The sequence below is a fragment of the Equus asinus genome, chromosome 21 (assembly GCF_041296235.1).
Source record: "Equus asinus isolate D_3611 breed Donkey chromosome 21, EquAss-T2T_v2, whole genome shotgun sequence".
NCBI classification, from domain to species: Eukaryota; Metazoa; Chordata; class Mammalia; order Perissodactyla; family Equidae; genus Equus; species Equus asinus.
Genome location: NC_091810.1, coordinates 70,676,949 through 70,699,850, shown reverse-complemented (window position 1 = coordinate 70,699,850; position 22,902 = coordinate 70,676,949). Strand labels below are relative to the sequence as shown.

The following is a 22,902-nucleotide window of genomic DNA, read 5'->3' as shown; positions in this document are numbered from 1 at the left end:
GGTAGCCACATGGGTTCTCTTAGTCATACTTTGAGTCATACTTCCTGATGCTAGAAAAATTGCTCGGGCACTTTAAACCAGTAAGAAAAGCAAAACTTTTCCTAGCTTCCTAACATATCCAAGGAAAAGCAAGAACAGGTAACATTTTCTTCAATTTTCCTCAGAGGTTTTATCTTCCAGAAGGCAAAGTAACAGCAGCCAAGGCAGAAATGAAAAAAGGCTCATCAAATACAACAGAATAACCTGGAAAGAGAATTTACGTTTCCACATTGCCTTTGCCATCTCCCACCACCTCCTTATTTCCCCCAATTCTTCTCATCTGGAACTGCAGAACACGCAATAACTCTGACTAAAAGGGATACCACAACTCCTTTAAGTCAGAAAACAACTACGACAAGAAAGTTCAAATCAGCATTCACATAAAATGAATACCAGGTATCCTTCTGTGTATGCACGTGTGTTGTACATCACTACTGGTTGGTTTGTTTTCTTACCAACACAAAACATGAAGCAACAAATGAACTTCCCATAAGTCTTCTCGACTTAATTTTTTCAAAGTCTGTAATTTTTTATGACCCAAATCAGCCAAAACACTAGTCTGCTGACAGGAAAAATGTTAAGGCTAACATTATTGTAGTGCAGTAATAACACAGCACTCTTTCTCAGAGCCATACAGTACATTTTACCAGTAGAGAAATAATCATCACTTATGTGATACAACCATTACTTCCTAGGTGGTATGCTTGGAATCCTTCTAAATCTTATCAAGAATAATCACTTGCTTCTAGGAGAGCCACTGCTCTTAGGGGACTTTCTTTTCCTTATATTTTCAACATAACTGCAATAGAAAAATTCTCAGGCTTTATTTATAAGGGCAGAGCTTTGTGTCACATTGATCATCCATGGTATGGTATCTCCTATGTCAGCAGCTATGGCCTATTTTAAAAGGTTTTCTACACGTACCTCTGAATTTATGATTAATTTAATGTCATCTCATTTATCATAGGATTCTATTCTCTCTGCATATTGTGGTCTCCTGTAAGTTATGACACCATTGAATCAATCTTTCAAAGGGTTTTTAATGATAATAGTTAAAATTTAAAGGAAGTTGCCACCTAGCCACATGAGAAGAGGATGAAAAAGAAATAAATCTGCCAAAAGATAAAAATGATGGCAGCACAGAACAATTCTGTTGTCAGAAAACGTTACTCTTGGAATCTAAATTCTGGTTTTTGTATTGTTATTTCCCTTCCTCTAAAAATGTCTTAGCCCCAGGAGAATTTCTAAATGCCAATCCTTACCTCCTCTCCCCTTCCTGTTCAATCAAAAAACTGTCACTTTACCACACATTATACCAATCTTCAAGAAAATTCAAGTGCTCTACAGGGGCAGGTACACGCTGTACTTGGGTAAAGCAGGCTGTTATAAGAAAAAAACACCCAGTGATTAACAGGCCTCTAAAAAGGGGAGGCAACTATGAGCGCGGGAGACTGCAGCAAACTGGAGAAATGCTGAAACCAATAGAATCCTGAGAAATTCACCAGTCAATTATTCCAAGAGTCTTTGGAAGTGGTCTTAATACATCTGCTTTAAAAGTGGTATGCTACAATTGTACTTTGATCACTCATTGATATTAGGATGAGCAGATAAAGTCTGTTAAAAATATGTATTAATTTATGTGTGTGTGTATAAATAAATAAATTAGGGGGTTTGTTTTGGTATATCAGAGAAGTCTCCATCAAGGGCAAACAGTAAAAGTAACAGAATAGAGGTAACTCAAACACTAGGTAAGGATTTTAAAGTATTTTAGAAAGGAAAGAGATGGGAAGAGCTAAGACAGAATCGGCCGTGTTAAATATTTTACACTGTCAAAAAGAAAACAAAGATGAAAGGGTATGTGTGATTAACCAAAGCATAACTGAAACATTCTAGGTTCCTTGTTCTTTTCAAACGGGAAACAATACTACTACATGTAAAACTGAAGATTAGTGACCTGGCACCATCAATTAAAAAGTCTGAGTTCTGGGGCTGGCCCTGTGGCGCAGCCGTTAAGTGCACATGTTCAGGTTCGGCAGCCCAGGGTCCACCGGTTTGGATCCTGAGTGCAGACATGGCACCCGCTTGGCAAGCCATGCTGCGGTAGGCGTCCCTCACATAAAGTAGAGGAAGATGGGCACAGGTGTTAGCTCAGGGCCAGTCTTCCTCAGCAAAAAAGAGGAGGATTGGCAGCAGATGCTAGCTCAGGGCTAATCTTCCTCAAAAAAAAAAAGTTTGAGTTCTTTAAAAAGTTAATATCTAAGGTAAGATTTTGAATGAATTACATCAAATACACATACAAAAATACTTGAGTTTCCAAATATGATCGTGACAGTGGGGATTCACATTATGCATAAGGAAGTGGTTCTCATGCTTACAGATATTCAGATTTATACATAAAAACTACTAAAAACTTAGTTCTCTAAGCATTATAATATTTCATAATTCCCAAACAGAATAAATATACACCATTTCCTTCCAAATTGAAAAAGGAGGCCATCTGCAGCATCTGAACAGGCAATGAACCACGTGAACAGATCCTGCAGGTGGCCAAGGCTCCAATGTAAATCTAGATTTCAAGAGTCTGAAAGGCTCCAGAACAGATGAAGGACCTTTAAGCTTCCTTCTAACACTGTGATACTGTGAGAACAGAAACTGCTTACCCAGAAACTGCATCAACGCTGAGGTTAATGCAAAATGCAGCAGTCAGAGCTACTTGTTACAGTCCCTACCCTAAGAAACTGCTGCACAATACAATTCAATCTGTGACGGGGCCAGCCTTGGTGACCTAATGGTTACGTTCGGCACACTCTGCTTCAGCAGACTTGGCTTCAGCAGCCCAGGTTCAGTTCCCAGGCACTGACCTACACCACTCATCTGTCAGTGGCTGTGATGTGGCAGCGGCTCAGATATAAAAATAGGAAGACTGGTGGCAGACGTTAGCTCAGGGTGAACCTTCCTCAGCAAAAAAAAAAAAAAGAAAAAATCAATCTGTGACCTATTAATCTTCATCTGATGTATATGACTAAGAGAATGTGCTTAACAGACAAAATCCAATGCAGTTTTAAATACATATTGCTTTGCTTTCCAAATCAAATCTAGTGTTGCTAGAGAATAAAAACATGACCTGGTCAATATTCTCTTTGAAGAGCCATCAGAAACAGCTCCTCCAAATTGTGAGTACTTCTGTTCTTCTATCTAAAGAACTGTTTATGCAATCGGAAAAATATTAATGTTGAGACACTGTTATCATAGAGAGATATTATAGATAGATCTTATTATGTAAGCATCACATGGGGAAAACTTCTACACTGTGTATTTATGTAAACACCATGTACTGTGTGCAATACTTTGACTTATCCATACATAAAGACATTTTACATAAATACATAAACACACATTAAAAGGGTTTTGCAAATAATACTGAACATAATAAAATATAATAAGCTGATTCCAGCTTACCATTCTTTTATTCATCCAGTAAATATTTACTGAGAGCTTACCATAATGCCAGGCATTAGGGAAAAACTAGGGAGCAAAACCAGAAATGATCCCTGCCTCAAGAATCTCAAAAATCAACTGGAAATACCAATCCAAATCTTGCAAAACTCCTGAGAAACTGCTAACGGCAAATTAAGAAACAAAACCGCAGAAACTAATTAAGAAATTAGCAGTCATTACTCACATTGCCAGAATCTTTTTTCTAAATGCTTTGTAGTCAATCATTCTTGACCCATTTTTCTGACACCCCATGTCTGATCCATCAGTAAATCATCTACCGTGAAATACATCCAAGGGGGGACCACTTACAACCTCCATCACTAATGAAGTGGTCCCAGGTACCATCTTCTCATCTCCTGCTCTCTCAAGGATGTGTCAAAATTCCCAAAACCTATGAGTATTTCACTTTACACAGTAAAAGGGATTTTGCAGCTGTGATTAAATTAGGAACCTTGCAATGAAGAGATTATCCTGGATTAGCTGAGTGGACCCAATGTAATCACAAGTGTCTTTTTAAGAGGGAGACAAGAATGTCAGAAAGCAAGAGAGAAAGACCGGGATTTGAAGATGCTATGCTGCTGGCTTTGAAGATGATGGAAAGGGTCAGGAGCCAAGCAATGCAGGTGGCCTGTAGAAGCTGGAAAAGGCAAGGAAATGGATTCTCCCCTATCACCTCTAAAAGGAACATGGCACTACTAACAACCTGATTTTAGCCTAGTGAGATTTCTGACCTACAGAATTATAAGACAATAAATTTGTATTATTTTAAGCCAGTAAATTTGCTGTATATTGGTACAGGAGCAAAAGGAAATTAATAAAACCTCCTAACTAGTCTCTCTGTTTCCACTTTTTCTGTTCTTCCGTTTAGCCTCAAAGCCGCAATCCATAAGATCCTTTAAAAATGTTAAGCCACAGGAAGTGACCCTTCCGCTCAAATTCTTCCCATTGTTTCCAATCTCAGGCACTTTGAAAACCCAAAATCCTCCTAAGAACCTTGGCCTCTCTGATGTCATCTGCTAGTTTCTCCTATGGCTAATTCCAGCCACAATGCCTCCTTGCTGTTCCAGGCATACTCCAGCTTTGGCACTTTTCCCTCCGCGTGGAATCAGTGCCCACTTCTCCAAGGCTCACATCGTTCATGTCTTTTCTCAAATGTTACTCATCAAGGAGACTTACCATGAACATTCTATCCAAACTTTCGACTCCCACTCCAACACTCCCTTATCCTTACTCTCCTCTTAATGTTGGTCCTTAGCACTTACAGCCTAACAATACATGTCTGTCTTAAGCCTGTTTCCAAGAAAGCTAGAATTTCTGCGTTGACCACTGCTGCATCCTCAGCAGTTGGGACACTGCCTGGCACATATCAGGCACTTCATAAAGGTTCGCTGAATGAATCAATGAACCATATGAGGATTCTTACAGTGGTAAAGCTGTGACAAAAAAAAAAAAGGAAAATAGGAAATGGGGGGAAAAATAACCAAAACAGCTAATGATTTAGAAAGTAAACAAGATTCTCTTAAACCCTGGCCACACTTAGAATTTGTTAAGAGAATTAAACCACATGATTGCATCAAAAATGAAAATATTCTGGAAACGCAAAAGACGTAGTCACCTATTTTTCCATAACGAACGCAACACAAAACGCCAGCATTTTCTCGGTATTTCTGCCCGAAACATTCGCACTTGCCAACCAGGTCTTGGCAAATAAATCTAAAAAACTGTGGTTCTGACGTACCAATCTGGGACCAAATCTGTAGGCAGGAAAGGCACGGAAATGGAAAAGCGCCAAGCCGCCCGCGCTCTCCCTCCCCACGGACCCTTTTTAGTGCAAAATCCCTCACAGCTGGGGCCTGCGGGGGCTAAAGCCGAATCGACCCGAATGACCCTCCACCCGCGAAGCCCCGCACCGCAAACGCCTTCTCTGGCGGCTGGGGCGGCGTCGCGGGGGACCGTCCGAGCCGCCCCGGGTCCCGGATCTCTGCGCCCGTCCGGGGTGAGAAAGGGGACGGCACCGGGAAGCCTCAGCTACGCCGCAGGCGAAGACGCTGCCTCGATGAAGAGGCCCCCACTCCTCACGACACAGACCTAGACCCCTCCGCAGACCCCGAAGACAGCGGCGCGCCGGCTGCGCGCCTCCACGGCGGACCTCGGCCACGGGAGCCCCGCCCCCACCTTGCCTCCTCCCGGCGGCGCGACTGTCTAGGATGCTCGCCCGCGGAGGCCTCGCCGTTTCGGGTTGCCCCTGCCTCTCAAACTCGAATCCTGACGAGCAGGGGGCGGGACAATAGAGGAGGCTGCACCCAATCCCTGCCGAACTCCGCCCACCAGGCTCTCTGCCGGAACTACATGTCCCATGAGGCTCCGGGTGGCTGCAGCTTTCCACCGGAAAGAGGCTCGCTGAGGTGGGGGAGGAGCCCAAAAGGGATTGTGGGAGAAAGGCTCTTTCCTTTCCGTCTGGCGGCAGCCATCAGGTAGGCTGTGTTGGAGTTTTTCAGTAGTCCATCCGCCGCGGATCTCCCTTTGCCTCGGCCATCCAGGCTCGGGGACCCTGCGTCCTCGGAGTTTCTCCTGCCTTCTGTGCGGCGCGAGTTCGATCAGGATGTGGGGCAGCTCGGGCGTGGAGAGGCGGCCCCCGGGGCGGGCTGTGGGGGGGATGTTGTGATGGCGGCGCGAATTCGAGCTGGGCCTGGAGCGTGAAGGGAGGCATGGGGCCGGGCCTAGGGCGTCGTAAAGCCAGGCCGGCGGGTTAGGGAGAGTAAGTGCTTTTTCTTCGAGAGTTAAGTTGGCGGCGGCGGTAGCGCCTTCCCCTGTGGTGTCGGCGAGGTCTCTGCAGGCCGGGCCCTCGGGGACGCCGCCTGCCGCAGTCACCCGCCCCTCAGTGCCCGAGTCTGGCTCCATTCATTCGTCCAGCAGAAATGTGCCCGAGGCCTGCCTGCGCTGCTGCGCGCTGGCGGTCGCAGAGGTGGGATCGGGGCTGGCTTTTCCCCGCGCTGCGTGCAGAGCCATTTTCATCCTCAGTGGTTTCCTTGTGGTTGATGAGGAACTAAGATGGACGGACGGGGTCTTGTTAGACTTTAAAGGGATACGTTTTTAAGAGGCGGTTTATGTCAAAGGTGAGCCAAGATGGGCGCTTACAAGTACATCCAGGAGCTATGGAGGAAGAAGCAGTCGGACGTGATGCGATTTCTTCTCAGGGTGCGCTGCTGGCAGTACCGCCAGCTCTCGGCGCTCCACAGGGCGCCCCGCCCCACCCGGCCCGATAAGGCGCGCAGACTGGGATACAAGGCCAAGCAAGGTGAGTGGTGTCTGCGTGGACGCCTCGATAAAATATTTCGCAGGGCAAGCTGGAAACCGGTGATGAGGAAGAGCTGCCATCGCGCCCATGTCTGTCTTCACATAGGGCTTTGGCAGAAACCGCCTTCAGGTGCAGCGCATAGAGGTTGTTGGCCGGTGGATTACGTGCTCCCAGTTGTCTGAAGTAGCAAGTGTGTCGTAGATTGCAAATCCGTGTGAGTCTAGACTAAAGCAAAATAACAGTGTAGAGTGAGAAATAACTCTACCTCTGTGATTAACGTGAAATGAGTCTCAAACAGGTATTAGTTTTGCTTACATCAGAGGTAACAGTGTTTGACGTGTGGTCTGAAATATTGATGTTGGGGCATAAGTGACATGTCGTTGGATCTTCCACCCTTACGGCTTTTATAAGAGCCTTGTAAATTTTTTCGTACAGGTTATGTCATATATCGCATTCGTGTGCGCCGTGGTGGCCGCAAACGCCCCGTTCCTAAGGGCGCGACCTACGGCAAGCCTGTGCATCATGGTGTTAACCAGCTCAAGTTTGCTCGAAGCCTTCAGTCTGTTGCCGAGGTGAGTGATTTTGAGTAGCAGTTGGATTGGCATCTCCTGGGGTTGGTGGAGAAGGATTTCAGCAGCTCTCCTGATTAACTTGTATACAAGTGAGTCCTGTGGGGTCTGTGATTTTTTTTTTTTACTTAACTAATCTTGGTAAAGAGTTAACTTCAAAGACTTTGTCTTTTGTTACTGATTTAATCTCTCTGCTCACATATTGGAAATTGTGTTTTATGATTAGCATAGACCTCTGGAACCGAAGCTATTGAAGGGCAGTAAACTTTGTCTCAGAGGGCACATTTCCCCCGGTGTATAGAAACTGCATTTATTTGTATCACTGATTTTTCTGTGGTCAGTTATAAGCTTGCTTTCTGGGTTAGTAAATAAGCTATGCTCTGTTGTAGCGGTTGGCAAACAAGGGCCCGTGAGCTAAAAATGTTATTTTTAAAAGAAAAGACAAAGAGACCGCTGTGACTGGCAAAGCCTAACATAATAGGCTAAATATTAAAGTTTTCTGTAAGTTTGTTGACCTCTTTATTAGGAAAAGAGGTTCCAGAATCCTAAGTTTTAACATTTATGCCTTAGTGGGGCGGGGGGGGGGGGGGGCAGGTAGTAAGAGGGAATGGTTTCAAATCTAAGGATGTTTGTGTGTGCTATTTTAGTAAGTCTGCTTTATCATACTTAGGGTCCCAGCCTCTGGGGAGATGCTTGATAAATATTTGAGCAGCTAAGTAGCCTAATGGCCTCAGTCTCACCTAGTGGTGAACTAGAGAATTCTTCCTGTTTGATACTATGGGAAGTGTGGGAGGCTGACTTTGGGCCTTTTTTCCTATTCTAGGAACGAGCTGGACGCCACTGTGGGGCTCTGAGAGTTCTGAATTCTTACTGGGTTGGCGAAGATTCCACATACAAATTCTTTGAGGTGATCCTCATTGATCCATTCCATAAAGCTATTAGAAGAAATCCTGATACCCAGTGGATCACCAAACCAGTCCACAAGCACAGGGAAATGAGAGGGCTGACATCTGCAGGCCGCAAGAGCCGTGGCCTTGGAAAGGGCCACAAGTTCCACCACACTATTGGTGGTTCTCGCCGTGCAGCTTGGAGAAGGCGCAATACTCTCCAGCTTCACCGTTACCGCTAATATAAGTAATGTTTGTAAAATTCTTACCTAATAAACAATTTAGGACAGTCATGTCTGCTTAAAAGTGTTCTTTAATTTGTCTGTTAAAACTAGTTGTCTGCAGTTTGTTTCATGAATGCATTGTCAAATTATGAAAGTTAAAGTGCAATAATGTTTGAAAACTATAAGTGACGGTGTATCTTGTTTCTAATAAGATAAATGCTTTCATCTTTGCTTTATCTTATTAAGGAGTTTATATGTCAGTGTTTAAAATGCTGTTTGGTATAATAAGTGTAAAATAACTTCTGTAACAGGAGTGCAGAAACTAGCCATGTAGATTTGTTGGTGCATGTGATGAAACCTACAGCTTTATTGGGGTGATGCAATGCTCTCCTGGATTACTCTCAACTGGCTGTTTTTGGAGTTTGGCAAAGACACATTTTTTAAATGGATTTTGCTTGGAAATGTGAAGGATATCCTAATTATCATATGCAGAAAAATAAGCTTGTCGAGGGTCCACATTTTTAGGTTTTAATATTTATGTAACCACTGCTTGTGAAAGGAGAAAAGTTTAGAATGCCACCATTTTTAGGAGAATTGAATAAACCTGTTGCAAGAGGGTGCTCTTACAAGTGAAAAATTCTGGTTAAACAAAATTACCTTGGGCTCCACAGTGCAATTGAAGTTCACAAAAAAGGTGGAGACTTCTGGTTTATTCCCATGACAGGGAGTTGTAGAATACTGAATTTTGTGCCAAGTATTAATGATATTTACGCTGGTATATGTTGAAACTGATGTGAATTGAGAGTTAGGTGAATGACAAGGGAATTAAAGTTGAGGTTTGTAAGCTAGTCGTCAGTGCTAGGACTGGGAAACTGGTGGCCGTCAGATAGCTTTCAAGTGTGAGGATAGAAAAAGTCAGCTTTGATGAAAATTTTAAATGCTTTGTAGTGCTGAAGTGACCATTATGAATTCTTTAGCCACGTTAGGGGAAAAATGGTTGGCTTTAAAGATAACATTGTTGCTCAGTCCAGTCAGTCAGGTAATCTTGGGTCAACCCACTTTATTCATTCCCATTAGGCTACTGAGAAAAGTTGGTGTTGATATGAGTTCATGGTTTCCAATCTTGTGTGTTTACAGTTATTTTCTCATCCCTGCTCAAACTACTCTCAAAATCCTTACCATTCCACAAACTTGCCAGGCCATCAATTGTGCCCAACTTAACCCTAAGCATACCACCACGTTCTGTTTGCATCATGTCTTCCAGTAGACTGGGCTTCTGTCTCCCAGGGTGAATTTGAGTGTATAGGAAATAGAGAAGAGGAGTTGCCCCAATTCTTTCCAGTTCTGGGTTTGCTGACTTAAAAATAGGCAGTTTGATTTCAAAATTTAATTGCTGGTTTCCTTAAACCAGTTTTTTGCCTGTTCAGGGGTCTTAATAGGTTCAGTTAAATGATTTCTAGAAAACGTGTAGCAGGCTCATAAAACTGCTTGAGAACTAAATTCCTTTGCATTCAAAAAAAAAACTTAGACCATATATTTTGTGTGTAGAGGTTGTTCAACTAAAGGAATAAATGTTTATTAAACTAAAACAAATGGGCCTTCTGTTATCTTTTGTCATCTAATACTAATGTGCTTTAAAGCACACCAAATACCCTAACCTGCCAAAACGTATTAAAACGTGATGGCAGAAACAGTTAACAATTTGAGGGGAAATAAAATATGTAGTACTTAGTCTTTAGAGATTTTCTCTTGGTTCTTTGGTCCTTGCATGAGTTAGAAAAACTCATTTAAAAGTTTTCAAACTATAATGGATACCAGTTTGGGAAGGGGAGGGGAGGGTTCAGGCAAAAAGTCAGCATTAGTTAAGGGCTTGCTCCTGCTCTTACTACCCAGGGTTCCGTCTCCACACAGCAGCTAGAGGGATTGTGTTGTGTCACACCTTTGCTGGGAACTAAAGTCCTTGGAAATGAGTTTCTGTGATCTTCCCTCACTCCTACCATGTGACCTCATGTCCTACTGCTGTCCTCACTCGATTTCATCCCAGCTTCCTTGCTGTTCTCAGACACACCAAGCACTTTCTAATGCCTTTATGATGAGGAAACTCCCCAGAGCCTAAATGTCACGTTAGAGGCTTTCCCTGATCACCCCACAGACTGTTCCTGTTTGCTTTATTTCTAGGTCAGCATGTGATTCGAACACCCAAATTGACTAGAATTTTCTTTAGGGCTAGAGCAACCCCTTTCTCAGCCCCACAAGAGGTAGGTATTAATAGTAACTCACTTTTGCTGATGAGCAAACTAAGACATAAAAAAAGATGAAGCAACTTGTTCAAGGTCAAACGGATAGTGGCAGTTTGGATTCATATCCTGTCTAAACTTAATTTAAAATTTTGATTAGGTATTACATTGACATGGCTAAGAATTCAAAAGATACAATAGGGTCCACAGTAAAAGTCTCCCTGCCCCCAATTCCTCTTTTGGAGGCAATCAATGTGATCAGTTTTTTGAATTTTCATCAGGAGATACTTTCGTAATGTATAAACATAATACATGTATTTTTTCTTTTTTACCTAAATGAAGGGATATTGTATACATTGTTGATTTTTTCATTTAGTTACATATCTCAGAGCTTTTTCTATATAGTTCATGAAGAGATTCCTCATTCTTTTTTTATGACGGCAGGGTATTCCATCATATGGAAGTACCATAATTTAATGTGGTCCCTACTGATGAATATTTAAGATTTTTTCCAATCTGTTGCTTTTACAAAAAATGTACATATATCTTAGTTTGTCTGTATGACAAATTCCTAGAAGTGGAATGGCAGAGTTAAAAATTATACGTATTGGGAGAGAGATTCTGCTCTGCCAGTCTGATAGGAAAATTGTATTTCCTAGTTCTAGTTTTTACTTCTGAGTGTGGCAGGGGCAAAGCCATGTGCACACTATAGCTTTTTTTTCCTGGACATACAGCTAAACAATGTTTTCCTGGTCTCTTATATGTTTAGGTAGAGGTCTTATGACATTCTTATCAATAGAATGGGAGCAAAAGTGATATATTACTTCTCTCCAAGACAATCAAGAGTTGGTAGGCCAATGGAGGCCAAAGATCCAAATAGCATGGCTACAAGATGGAGGAAAGCTTCTCTACACTTAGCAGACCACACAAATGAGAAAGAAAACTTTATTGTGTTGAAGAGTTTATAGTTTGTATAGTGTATATGTTGTGTTTGTTTATACTTGTGTTCGTTCTTATGGCAGCATAGCCTAGCTTGACCCTAATTCAATAAGTAGTCAAACATCATTTATATATTTGAGTCTTGTGTTTGCTTTACAATGACCTTCCATTATAATCCTTTGTCCGTTTTTCTATCAAAATCCATACACTCTTAAACACCATGCTATATTAAATGAATTGTAGGGTGGTTGCTAGCTCATCGCTGCTATGCTTCGTCATTTCTCTGCTCTTGAGATTCTTAAAGGTGACTTTATGTAGAATAAGTTTTTGAAATTTCAGCTGTTTGTCTTTTCAATTCTAAGCTCTGATTCCATCTCTAAATTCTGAAATTCCTAAGGGAAATTAGTAGGTGTATTGTATCAGTCAGGCAGACTAGATTACACTACAGTGACAAACAACCCCCAAATCTTAGTGGCTTAAAATAATAAAGGTTTATTTCTTGCACATACTACATGTTCATTGAGGGTTGGTCATGCTTCTTACTCCAGAAACCAGGCTACAGGAATAGCTGCTATCTGGAACATTTCCAGGTGCCCCTGGCAAAGGGCAAAGAGAGCATGGTACAGCATGCTCTGGCTTTTAGAGCAGCTGCTCAGAAAGTTGTCCAAAGTAAGTCCCATGGATAAACCTGAGTTCAAACAGTGGGAAATTGAAATCTTACTATGTGCCTGGAAGGAGAGGGAGAACCAAATTATTTGTGAACAGCTCTAATGGCTACCACATACCCTAATCCATTTGATTTTCTTTTGTCCTTATACATACTTAAGGTATTGTGGAGAACATTTGTATACCAAGGGGAGAGCAGGAACCAGTACATTCCACACTGGCAGAGAGGAGTACTTTATCACTGACATTGCTTAGAATTGTCGGCATATGATGGTAATAAAAACAGACAGACTTTTAGTTGGCTTTTGTTGTTTTTAAATTCTCTACAGACAATGCAACCACCTATTGAGCTGATTCATTTGGCAAAATAGGGTTATCCACACACTACTCTGCAACCAATTTACCTGTCACTTTACTATGTAACATGGCTTCTTTCCTGTAAACCACACAAATATTTACCAAAAAATACTTTAGAATAGCCCTATCCAATATGGTAGCCACTAGTCACCTGTGACTTAAACTTAAATTAAATATAACTAAAAAGTCAGTTCTTCAGTCACACCAGCCACGTTTCAAGTGCTCAGTGGCCACATAGGCTACCATATTGGACAGCACAGAAGACGTTTTGACCATCACAGTAAGTTCTATCACACAGTGCTGCTTTAGACCCTTGACATTCTTTTCTCCTTTTTTGTGGTACTTCTCAGTAGATAAAGATGAGGCATCTGAAGTCTAGTTTCCCCATACAAAATGTGTCCAACATATAGATTTCATATCCGAATAATATTTGTTGCTACAGATTTTTAAGGTGTATAATTACCACTTCCATTGATGGGTTGATATTGGGTTTTTGAAAGTTTTGACAAGAGTTTCATCCCAACAGTACTAACTATAAAGAAGGAACTGCTACAAGACCTTTTCTAAGAATAAAGATTTTGATCTAAAAAGATCTTTAGTTTTCCACTGGCTTCAATTTGGCCTGCGTCTTTTGCTGTGGTGCTGGAAACTCAAAATAAGTTTTATAAATATTTATCATTTGGAGAAAAAATAATTCTTTGGACTTGTCCTGGAAGGGTCAAGCTGGCCTGACATACCAGTGAGGTGAGGTGACATGCAGCCACAAGCTACATTTTGACCACTTCCCAGAGACTCACCCAAGTGGCAGTTTTTACCCAGCAGTCCTCTCCTCACAGCCCCATTATCACTGTCTAGTTCACTCTTGGGAATGTTGGCTGGACGTTTAGCTTATTCATAGATTTTAGCTATTGCTATTAATGCTGCAGAGAACAGCATCACTATATGTATAGTTTTCAACCTATTTATTTATTTATTTATTTTGAGGAAGATAAGCCCTAAGCTAACATTTGCTTCTAATCCTCCTGTTTTTTGCTGAGGAACTCTGGCCTTGAGCTAACATCTGTGCCCATCTTCCTCTACTTCTTTATGTGGGACGCCTTACCACAGCATGGCTTGCAAAGCGGTGCCATGTCTGCACCTGGGATCCAAACTGGTGAACCCCAGGCCACCAAAGCACAAGGTGCGAACTTAACTGTTGGGCCACCGGGCCAGCCCCATCAACCTATTTATTTTTTTTGGTGAGGAAGATCGGCCCTGAGCTAACTCCTGTTGCCAATCTTCCTCTTTTTGCTTGAGGAAGATTGTTACTAAACTAACATCTGTGGCAATCTTCCTCTATTTTTTTGTATGTGGGATGCCACCACAGCATGGCTTGATGAGCAGTGCACAGGTCTGCACCTGGGATCCAAACCCACAAACCCTGGGCCACCAAAGCAGAGTGCCTGAACTTAACCACTACACCACCAGGCCAGCCCCTTCAACCCATTTTTTTTTTTTTTAGTACTTTTTTTTTTTTTCCTTTTTCTCCCCAAAGCCCCCCCGGTACATAGTTGTGTATTCTTCTTTGTGGGTTCTTCTAGTTGTGGCATGTGGGACGCTGCCTCAGCGTGGTCTGATGAGCAGTGCCATGTCCGCGCCCAGGATTCGAACTGAGGAAACACTGGGCCGCCTGCAGCGGAGCGCGCAAACTTAACCACTCGGCCACGGGGCCAGCCCCCCCTTCAACCCATTTTTATATAAGAAAAGTAAACTTAAAATTGAGGCTCTTAGTGGGAAACACTGATCAAGTTTCCTTAAAAAAGTCTGCTGCAAAGGTGGCATAGTTGGCCTGTGACTTTAAAACTCAAAGCATTCAAATTTAATGAAGCAGCTAGAACACACACTTCAAAGCTCACAAATCCTGGTAAAGAACAACTCACTCCGCCAAAATTGATTAAATCGTTTCACTTAATTGGTATGCTATGAACATCTGAGCTCATTTGCTTGCAATTCTTTTTTTTTTTCTGCTTTTTCCTCCCCAAATCCCCCAAGTATATAGTTGTATATCTTTTTAGTTATATGTCCTTCTAGTTGTGGCATGTGGGATGCCGCCTCACTGTGACCTGATGAGCAGTGCCGTGTCCGCATCCAGGATCCAAACCGGCAAAACCCTGGGCCACTGAAGCGGAGCACGCAAACTTAACCACTCAGCCATGGGGCCTGCCCCGCTTGCAATTCTTATTGTCATTTAAAGAGAGGTTTATTATTTAGCAATCTTAGTTAGTTTAGAACAGTAATTGATGGGTAATGTAATTATCACTCATCTAATCACTAAACTTCTATGAGATTGTAAACATACTATTCAGTTCCAAAGGTTATTAACTAAGCTGGGAAGTTTCACTTAGAAAGGAAAATTCCAAAAAATGATCATCCACATTAAGGAATTCTGTCCATTGGCCCCCAGTTGGATTCTGTGCATAGGATCTGTTAGAATCCATTGCTGGCAGCACATCCAGCGTTAATACTGTGATTAGAATGAAAAATTTTTCAATGCTCTGCCCCCCTCCCAATTTAGTAGGTCTTTGATTTGTTCATTCTTACTTAGTCTTTGTATGGTATATGTTGGTAAAATAACTGCTCATAAATTTGCTCCTCTATGTCCTAACTCTACTCTTGTTCTTCCCTCTTATAGTCAGTCAGTGAAGAGACAATTGGAGCTCCCCAAATAAGAGCAATAACAAAACCTAGGGACAATATCAAGAAGTGCCAACCTCAGATATAGAAACCATCACTGAAGATGTTTGCTGCCAACTGAAAAGTTTTCCTATGTAACCCACCCTACAATGTCACTGTAGAAGTTAATATTTTTAAGGCCACAATATCGTTGATTGTTTTTATGTGATTGGTAAGATACTTCTGAAGTTGTGAAAATGCTTTGATCAACAGCATTACCATTGTTTCGGAGTAGTGCTCTTCCTCTCATTACTCTTCATGAATGTCACCAGATGTTAGAAAAACCACTGCCTTTTTAAATCAAATAAAGCTTTCATCTCAAGGTCTTGTAGATTTGGAACAGGCTGCAAGTGGGTTTGGGTAGCTGGACTATCCAACATTCCCTTGACCTTCTAGGGCTTAGTGGTCACCACTCACACCACCACGACCTCCCCTTAACAGTCTGTAGTGTAGCTGGGACCAGGAGAAATTATTTAAAGAGGACTTTAGTAGAATCTAGAGGGTAACAGGAAGGAAAGAAACAGGCGTACATCCAACTAGACAATCTAGTTTTATAAGATAACGAATACTCTCTGGGACTCTGATCCTTCAGGCAAGCTTCTTAGTCTCTCTTGTGCCCGTTTCTTGTGCCTGTATCTCCCATTATAAACACGAGATAGAATGCTGCACATTAGCAGGGCAGTAGTTAAAGGCAAGGATGCTGGAGCCAGATTGCTTGTGTTCAAACTCCTGCACTCCCATATCATGGCAGGAATCATGGGCAAGTAGCTTTAGGTTTCAATAAGTCTAAATTCTCTTATTTGTATAACAGGTAAAACAATAAACCCAGGGGTTGTCAGTATTTTTCCAATCCTACCTGGGGAGAAGGGGTACTCTGACAGCCTGCACGTCTAGCTCAGACTTTTTAGAGAGAAATATTTCTATAGTGGAACAAAGGGATCTATTAGGTCATGATGGCTCAAAGGAAATTTCTCTTAAGAGCCAATTCTCTTCCCTCTAATTCTGCACTTCTCCAAGAAACCACTTAGTCAATAATTTGGTCTTCCAACTGGACCAGCAATAGCTCTTTTTCTGCAGACCATAGGTCTGGATTGTCAGTTTATATATCATTGATATAAAATGGTCTTATCTGAATACTATTAGTGCTCATTAACTCTCCAATCCCTAATAATTTCTTGGTGAATTGGTAACATTAAGTTTCTAGATACGTACGTAAAGAGTATGTCATATTTGACGTATATATAAAAATAAATCTGTTGCATCTTGACATGATCTAGAAAAAAAATGTTTATACTAACATTTTTCCCTAGAGAAGTTGTAATTTGAGATAATGCCATATATAGAAGCTGACTTCAAATCAGGGACTCCTATGCTAGTGGTTTGTCACAGAAGTGCTCTCAGGGAAAGTCGACAAGGAAAGAGAAGCCGAGGCACAGGGTCAGTCTTACAGGGGGTTGTTTCTGCCTGATCCCACAGGGGAATCCTGGAGTGTAAGATGCCTCAGACTTCATCCCAATGCATGGCGAGGAAGCCAGGCTTTCACATTATTGCACTGGTCAGTCATGGGCTTCCGGCCACCCTGGGAGAATGCAAACTCCCAGGCGCTAGAACATAAACTAGCAGGCAAAGTGGCACCTGGAGCTCAAGAACAGGCTGTCCATGAGTGTCACAGGTGCAGGCCATTAGAAACAAAAGCACACAGAAGCAGAGGAGGGCAACAGGGAAGCAGTGAAAAGATCCAAAGGGATCTGGCTGAGCATCGACGACGGCTGCCTCACAGTCACAGTGATTTCATTATCTTCTCTCCAGTTGGGGTTTTTCTCTGAAATCATATTCATTATCAATAATTTCTTTGGCCAACATTTCAAGTATAGTAAAATCAGTGAACAATTTTGCTTGGATTACCTAGCCTTGGATGTTTTGGAGCTGTTCTTAAAATTTAACCAGTTCTAGGTAAATATTTAAATGGGGTGTTTCAAAACACATTTGCACCACTACTGGGGGCATAATTATTTAATTACATGTAGTCTCTTCTATATACAATGATTTTCTAATAGCCAACTAAATATTGTAATTTCTAGGCCAAGGATGTTCCAAAAAAATCTCACATAGCTTAAAATAAATGACAGCGTTTTTTAACAAGCTTACCCTGAATCACTTTTAATTTTGAATAAGTAGTAAACATATGTTTGACATACTGGCTAATCAACCATGGAGATTATTCCAAGGAATAGTAAGTTGCTTTAAACTTTTCACATTATTTAATGGAATAGTTAAGATGTAAACTAACGTAATTCTAAAAACCATGTTCCAGGTGACCTATAAAAATTATTTCTATTTTTAAATATGCTTACAATTTGTGGGACTCTTAAACTTCTTAAACATAATGCTAATAAACAAGAACTCTTTTTTTTAATTACAGAAAATTTGGAAAATGCAGAAAATAAAAAATTACCTGAATTCCACCACACAGAGAGAACCATGTAATCATTTAGGCTGCTTTTCTTCCAGTTTCTGGTTTTTTTTTTAATTAAAAGAAATTATAAAATTTCTGCCTTTCATAATGATGGAATCCATAATTGGCAGAAGAGGTTATCTAGATAAACTCTCCCTCTGAGGGTGACTAGAAAGGCAGAATGACTAACAAGGCAGAATAAATGCAGACATGTAAGTACATAAAGCAAATAAAGTATATAAATATATATACACAGTAATAAAATAGATTTTTGTTTTTCCTCTGTAAAGGTGGCAAGACATTTGAAAGTTGTGTTAAACACAGGACAATTCCTCAGTGAGTGGGACTTTCCCACACATTTTCAGGATTTCTGGTAACCCTGGTCCCACCCATGAAATGCCAGTAGCACCCCTGACATCATTGTGACAAAAACACCCCCACCAATTTTCACAATGCCCTTGAGACAAAGGAACCACTGCCTTTGAGAATCACTCCTACAGTGACCTGGGGCATAGTTACCTCCCTGAGCTCATTTCTCACTACATCTTTCCTTGCTCCTGCCTCTGCAGCCACATTGGCCTCCTTGCTGTTCCTCAAATTCAGTTATGCATGCTCCAGCTTTAGGTTCTTTGCAATGCTGTTCTCTCTACTGGGAATGCTCTTCCCCCAAATACAGAGATGGCTCACTCCCTCACCTGCTTCAGGTCTTTGCTCAAACATCACCTTCTCAGTGAGGCAAACTCTTTACTGAAAATCTCAAGTTCCCTCATCCTTGCCCTTGGCATTCCTTCTCTCTCGATTTACTTTTTCCTGTAGCATCACCATCTGACATTCTCTGTGTTTTATTTATTGATTTATTGTTTATCTGGCCACCTTCCATCCCCAGAGTCTTTGAGCCCAGTGCAGTGAGGCTTCTGGTCTGTTTTGTCCACTACAATGCTCAAGAAACATTAGTGGGAAGGAGGGGAGGGCAAGGGAAAAGGAAAGCGAAGGGAAAGGAAGGAGAGGGAAGCAGGGAGGGAGGTGGGGAAGAAGAGTGCGCTTCAGGGAGTAGCAAAGGGTCAGGAGACCCAGAATCGCCTCCTCACCCTCAACCAAGCCGTGAGTTCAGAACCCATTGGCTGGTGGTTCCTTGCCCCAAACACTGTCCCATTTTCCCTTCTTCTGGGAATGGGACAGAGACGGGGTGTTCTATCTAGTCTTTGCCTGGTGCTTTGATGTTTATTATTAGTCAGCAGTGCGTGTCGTTGGGTTTTGAAGTTTTTGTGAATGGAGAGGTTAATTTTGAGGGGAGAAATAGGTAAGAACCTCTATAAGTTATTACACCACCAAAGCCAATTGACTACAGGGGGTTAGAAAGGAGTGTGGCTTAGACCCCTTGATTCTCTTTATATGGACCTGAAAACTCACAACGCATCAGAAGTGATTACAGATATGGCAGAGTTTTTGAGGAGTGTTTTGTTAGTCACGGGACCCAGCCTTTTTTTTTTTCAATAAGGGAGATTCACCCTGAGCTAACATCTGTGCCAGTCTTTGTCTATTTTGTATGTGGGTTGCCACAACAGTGTGGCTGCTGATGAGTGGTGTAGGTCCACACCCAGGAACTGAACCCAGGCCACCTAAATGGAGTGCACTGAAATTAACCACTAGGCCCCGGGGCTAGCCCTGAGGCAGCCTTCACATAATAGCTATTGTGAGAGTGCCTAGAAAATACGATTCAATGAAAGGGTATTCAATAAACAAAGAAATTATACAATGAAATTTGAGTCATTTGTGTATACTGCTACACCAAACAATATCTGGAAGTCCCTGTCTTAACCTGCGAGATTTCATGAATTGAAGTGTACGGCCTTAACAGAACAATCCCATGTGAGGGCTATGTATTACTGCCTGCCACAAAATAACTTCTATTGTTTTAGAAAGAAACTGGCAGAGAAGACTGCTGGTGCCTCTTGTTGGAAACAGCAGGAACCAGCAATGTGTTTCATTTTACTTCTTTCCATTCCTCCAACACAGAGGTTTCCATGCTGGAAGCAGTAATGCTAACATTATTGGGATCATTCCATTTGTATTTGTGGTAGGCAGAATAATGGCCTCTCAAAGACATCCAGGTCCTAATACTTGAATCTTGTGAATAAACTAAATTACTAAGCAAAGGAGAATTATGGTTGCAGATCGAATTAAGATTGCTAATCTGCTGACTTAGAGACGGAATTTTCTGGGTGGGTCTAATGTAATCACAAGGGTCCTTTAAATATTAGAGGGAGGCAAAAAAGCACGAATATCAGAGATGGCAAAGTGAGAAGGATTCCTCTGTTGACATTGTTGGCTTTGAATATGGAAGAGGGGGATAAACCAAGGAATGGGGGGCCTCTAGAAGCTGGAAAAGGCAAGAAAACAGATTCTTCCCTAGGGTCTCCAGAAAGGGGCACAGCCTTGCTGACATCTTGATTTTAGTCCAGTGAGACTCATGTTGGACTTCTGACCCATAGAATCATGAGATAATAAATTTGTATTGTGTTAAGCCACTAAATTTGTGATAATTTGTTACAGCAGCAATGGGAAACTAATACAGTGTTGTTCTGTTGTCTGCATTTGTCATTTAATCTCACATACAGAAGTTATTCTCTCTCCCACCCCATACTTTGAGAAATTTAGTCCTCTCCATGCATGCCAGTATCTTGTAAATCACTCTATGTCAATGGTGCTCAGTGGAGGAAATTTTGCCCCCAGGGAACATTTGGCAATGTCTGGAGACATTTTTGGCACATTTGTCACAACTAGGGGTTGGGGGCCTTGATATTGGCATCTAGTGGGTAGAAGCCAGGGATGCTGCTAAACATCCTATAATGCATAGGACAGCTCCCCCACAACAAAGAATTATCCAGCCAGCCCAAAATGTCAATAGTACCACTCTTGGGAAAACCCTGCTGTGCACATATATCAGCTTATACAATATATGGAGTTGGAGGATAAGTGCCTACATTCAGAGAATTCCTGTATTTCCTCTCCCCTTCCCGCCTCTGCTTTTGTGTTTTTTTTGTCTTGCTTTATACCATGCATTCTCAATGAGGTAGGCAATATTGCCCCAAAGGGGTGAAAACTGGTTCTTGAGGTGCAAAAAAACCAGATATTATAGTAATTTGTGGCCCTCCAGAACTCAATCCCATCTGATAAAATTATATTTCTTAGTACTTTATTTCTCCTATTAGGGAGAATTTAAATGATATTTAATTTTTTTTCCTTAGGTGGGAGATTTTTCATTAGAAAAAAGTGAAGAAACACTCCTTTAGTGTGTCATTAATTCCTTCCAAAGGCGAGCTTTTCTTCTGATCTTTTTTGTTAGCTTTAAGGGAAACTCACCATAAGCTGTTAGAGAGGTTGTGTTGTTTAGCAAAGAGTATTAATAATGACATGTTTTTTAGGCTGGTAAATTCATTTTTAAATTTGCATGCTTATGAGTTTTAAAAAATGTACATAAAGGTGATGTACAAAATTACTGTTCAACTGTTAACATCCAGTTTAAGATGTTCTACCTTGTTTTTAACTTCTTCAATCATTTTTCCTAGGACAGGTCATTAATTTGAAGAAGGAAAATTTAGTAGTATGCCACAATCATGAATATATAACCATAAATGCTAGAAATTCTAAAACAGAATATTTTTAGTTTCACACCACATAATATCTTTTGTTTTTTTGTTAAGCAATAATTCCAAATGGCTTATATGGTGTGTACTAGCAGCCTAATAAATATTTACGAGGACACAATTTTTGGCCTCTTAAAATTTACATATTTATATTATAAATATTAACGATGCTTAAGAGAGATTCTTAGATTTAGCTCATCAAAGAATAGCAAAGTAATGACCTGAACTTGATCTTAGTCCAGAAGAAACGGGGAGAGTTCGAGTGTGTGTGCTTTTCATTTACTCCTTCCTTCCTTCCATCGTTTACGTGCAGAAACTTTTTTTTTCCACAAAGAAAAACTAAACATCTTTTCACCTTTCCTTGCCCCCAAACAAAGCACTCCAGTAAACCAAAACCAAACACCAGACATAATTGTATCCTTATGTTTTGTCATGGATATAAAGTAAGACGGCAGCATGCACCTCAGGCAGCTGTGGGCCATGCTGTCATAATGACATGTCTCTTGTGATATTGGTTCTTTGAATGATTAAACGATTATTCAGTTATTTCAATGACGTCATTCTGTTGCAGTTGCTTTGGCTATTTTGCTTTCATACTGCAAATGTGTTAAAAATTTAAGTCCCAGCTTGAACTTTTATTTATGCTGAGATCAGCCCAGTGGATTGCCTAATTCTACAGTGCCTGCAGGGCTGGCACTTCTGGGCAGGCAGCCAGCACTCTCAGGTCAGCAGGAACTATTTCAGCTCAATTTATAAAGCAAAACAAAAGGATCCAGTTGACCTATAAGGATCAACTCTGCAAGAATTAATGCTAACCACAAGGGTGACTATTCACAGCTTGCCCATCTTCTTGAGAAAATAAAACATTCTTCAGAGATTTTTTTCTGTCCTTTAAATGAAAGCATCCATTCTTGCTCTCTTATAAAAAACATTTCCAGGGGCCGCCCCATGGTGGAGTGGTTAAGTTCACGCGCTCCGCTTCCTGGCCAGCGTTTCGCTGGTTCAGATCCTGGGCGTGGACATGGCACTGCTCATCAGGCCACATTGAGGCGATGTCCCACGTGCCACAACCAGAAGAACCCACAACTAAAATATACAACTGTGTACTGGGGGGATTTGGAAAGAAAAAGCAGGAAAAAAAAAAAGAAGATTGGCAACAGTTGTTAGCTCAGGTGCCAATCTTTAAAAAAAAAAAATTTCCAGAGAATATCAGAAAACTTATTACCCAACAGCTTTTTGAAAATATATAAAAGATGGCTTAAGGGATCCATGTAATAAATGATTTCTAAATCTTGAAAGAATGGCAAGATAAAACAGTGGTGATTGTGCAGCAGGCCTTACTCCAGTCTAATGCACCCACTCTTTCCCTTTGTA

The 22,902-nt window shown here is 41.4% G+C and overlaps 2 protein-coding genes across 10 annotated transcripts in view; one reads left to right on the top strand and one right to left on the bottom strand.

The window, feature by feature from the left end:
• NKIRAS1 (NFKB inhibitor interacting Ras like 1) overlaps positions 1-5,850 on the bottom strand; it is a 90,537-nt gene extending 84,687 nt beyond the window's left edge. For 5 of the 8 annotated variants that reach the window (XR_011496432.1, XM_070492872.1, XM_070492868.1 and 2 more), the window contains exon 1: positions 5,626-5,765. The gene's annotated coding sequence lies outside the window, so the exon portion shown is untranslated. Of the gene's footprint in view, positions 1-5,625 lie in introns of all 8 variants that reach the window. The other 3 variants (XM_070492869.1, XM_070492871.1, XM_044755093.2) reach the window with 1 other exon arrangement.
• Positions 5,851-5,876: 26 nt separating this feature from the next.
• On the top strand, positions 5,877-10,108 carry RPL15 (ribosomal protein L15). Of its 2 annotated transcripts, none has more exons than XM_014829833.3 (4): positions 5,877-6,011; positions 6,654-6,835; positions 7,271-7,407; positions 8,228-10,108. In XM_014829833.3, the coding sequence occupies exons 2-4, from the start codon at positions 6,664-6,666 to the stop codon at positions 8,531-8,533; spliced, it is 615 nt and encodes a 204-aa protein (XP_014685319.1). In that variant the 5' UTR covers positions 5,877-6,011; positions 6,654-6,663; the 3' UTR covers positions 8,534-10,108. The 2 variants fall into 2 exon arrangements, with proteins under 2 accessions (XP_014685319.1, XP_070348967.1); XM_070492866.1 differs by having other exon boundaries at positions 5,997-6,117.
• Positions 10,109-22,902: the final 12,794 nt, after the last annotated feature.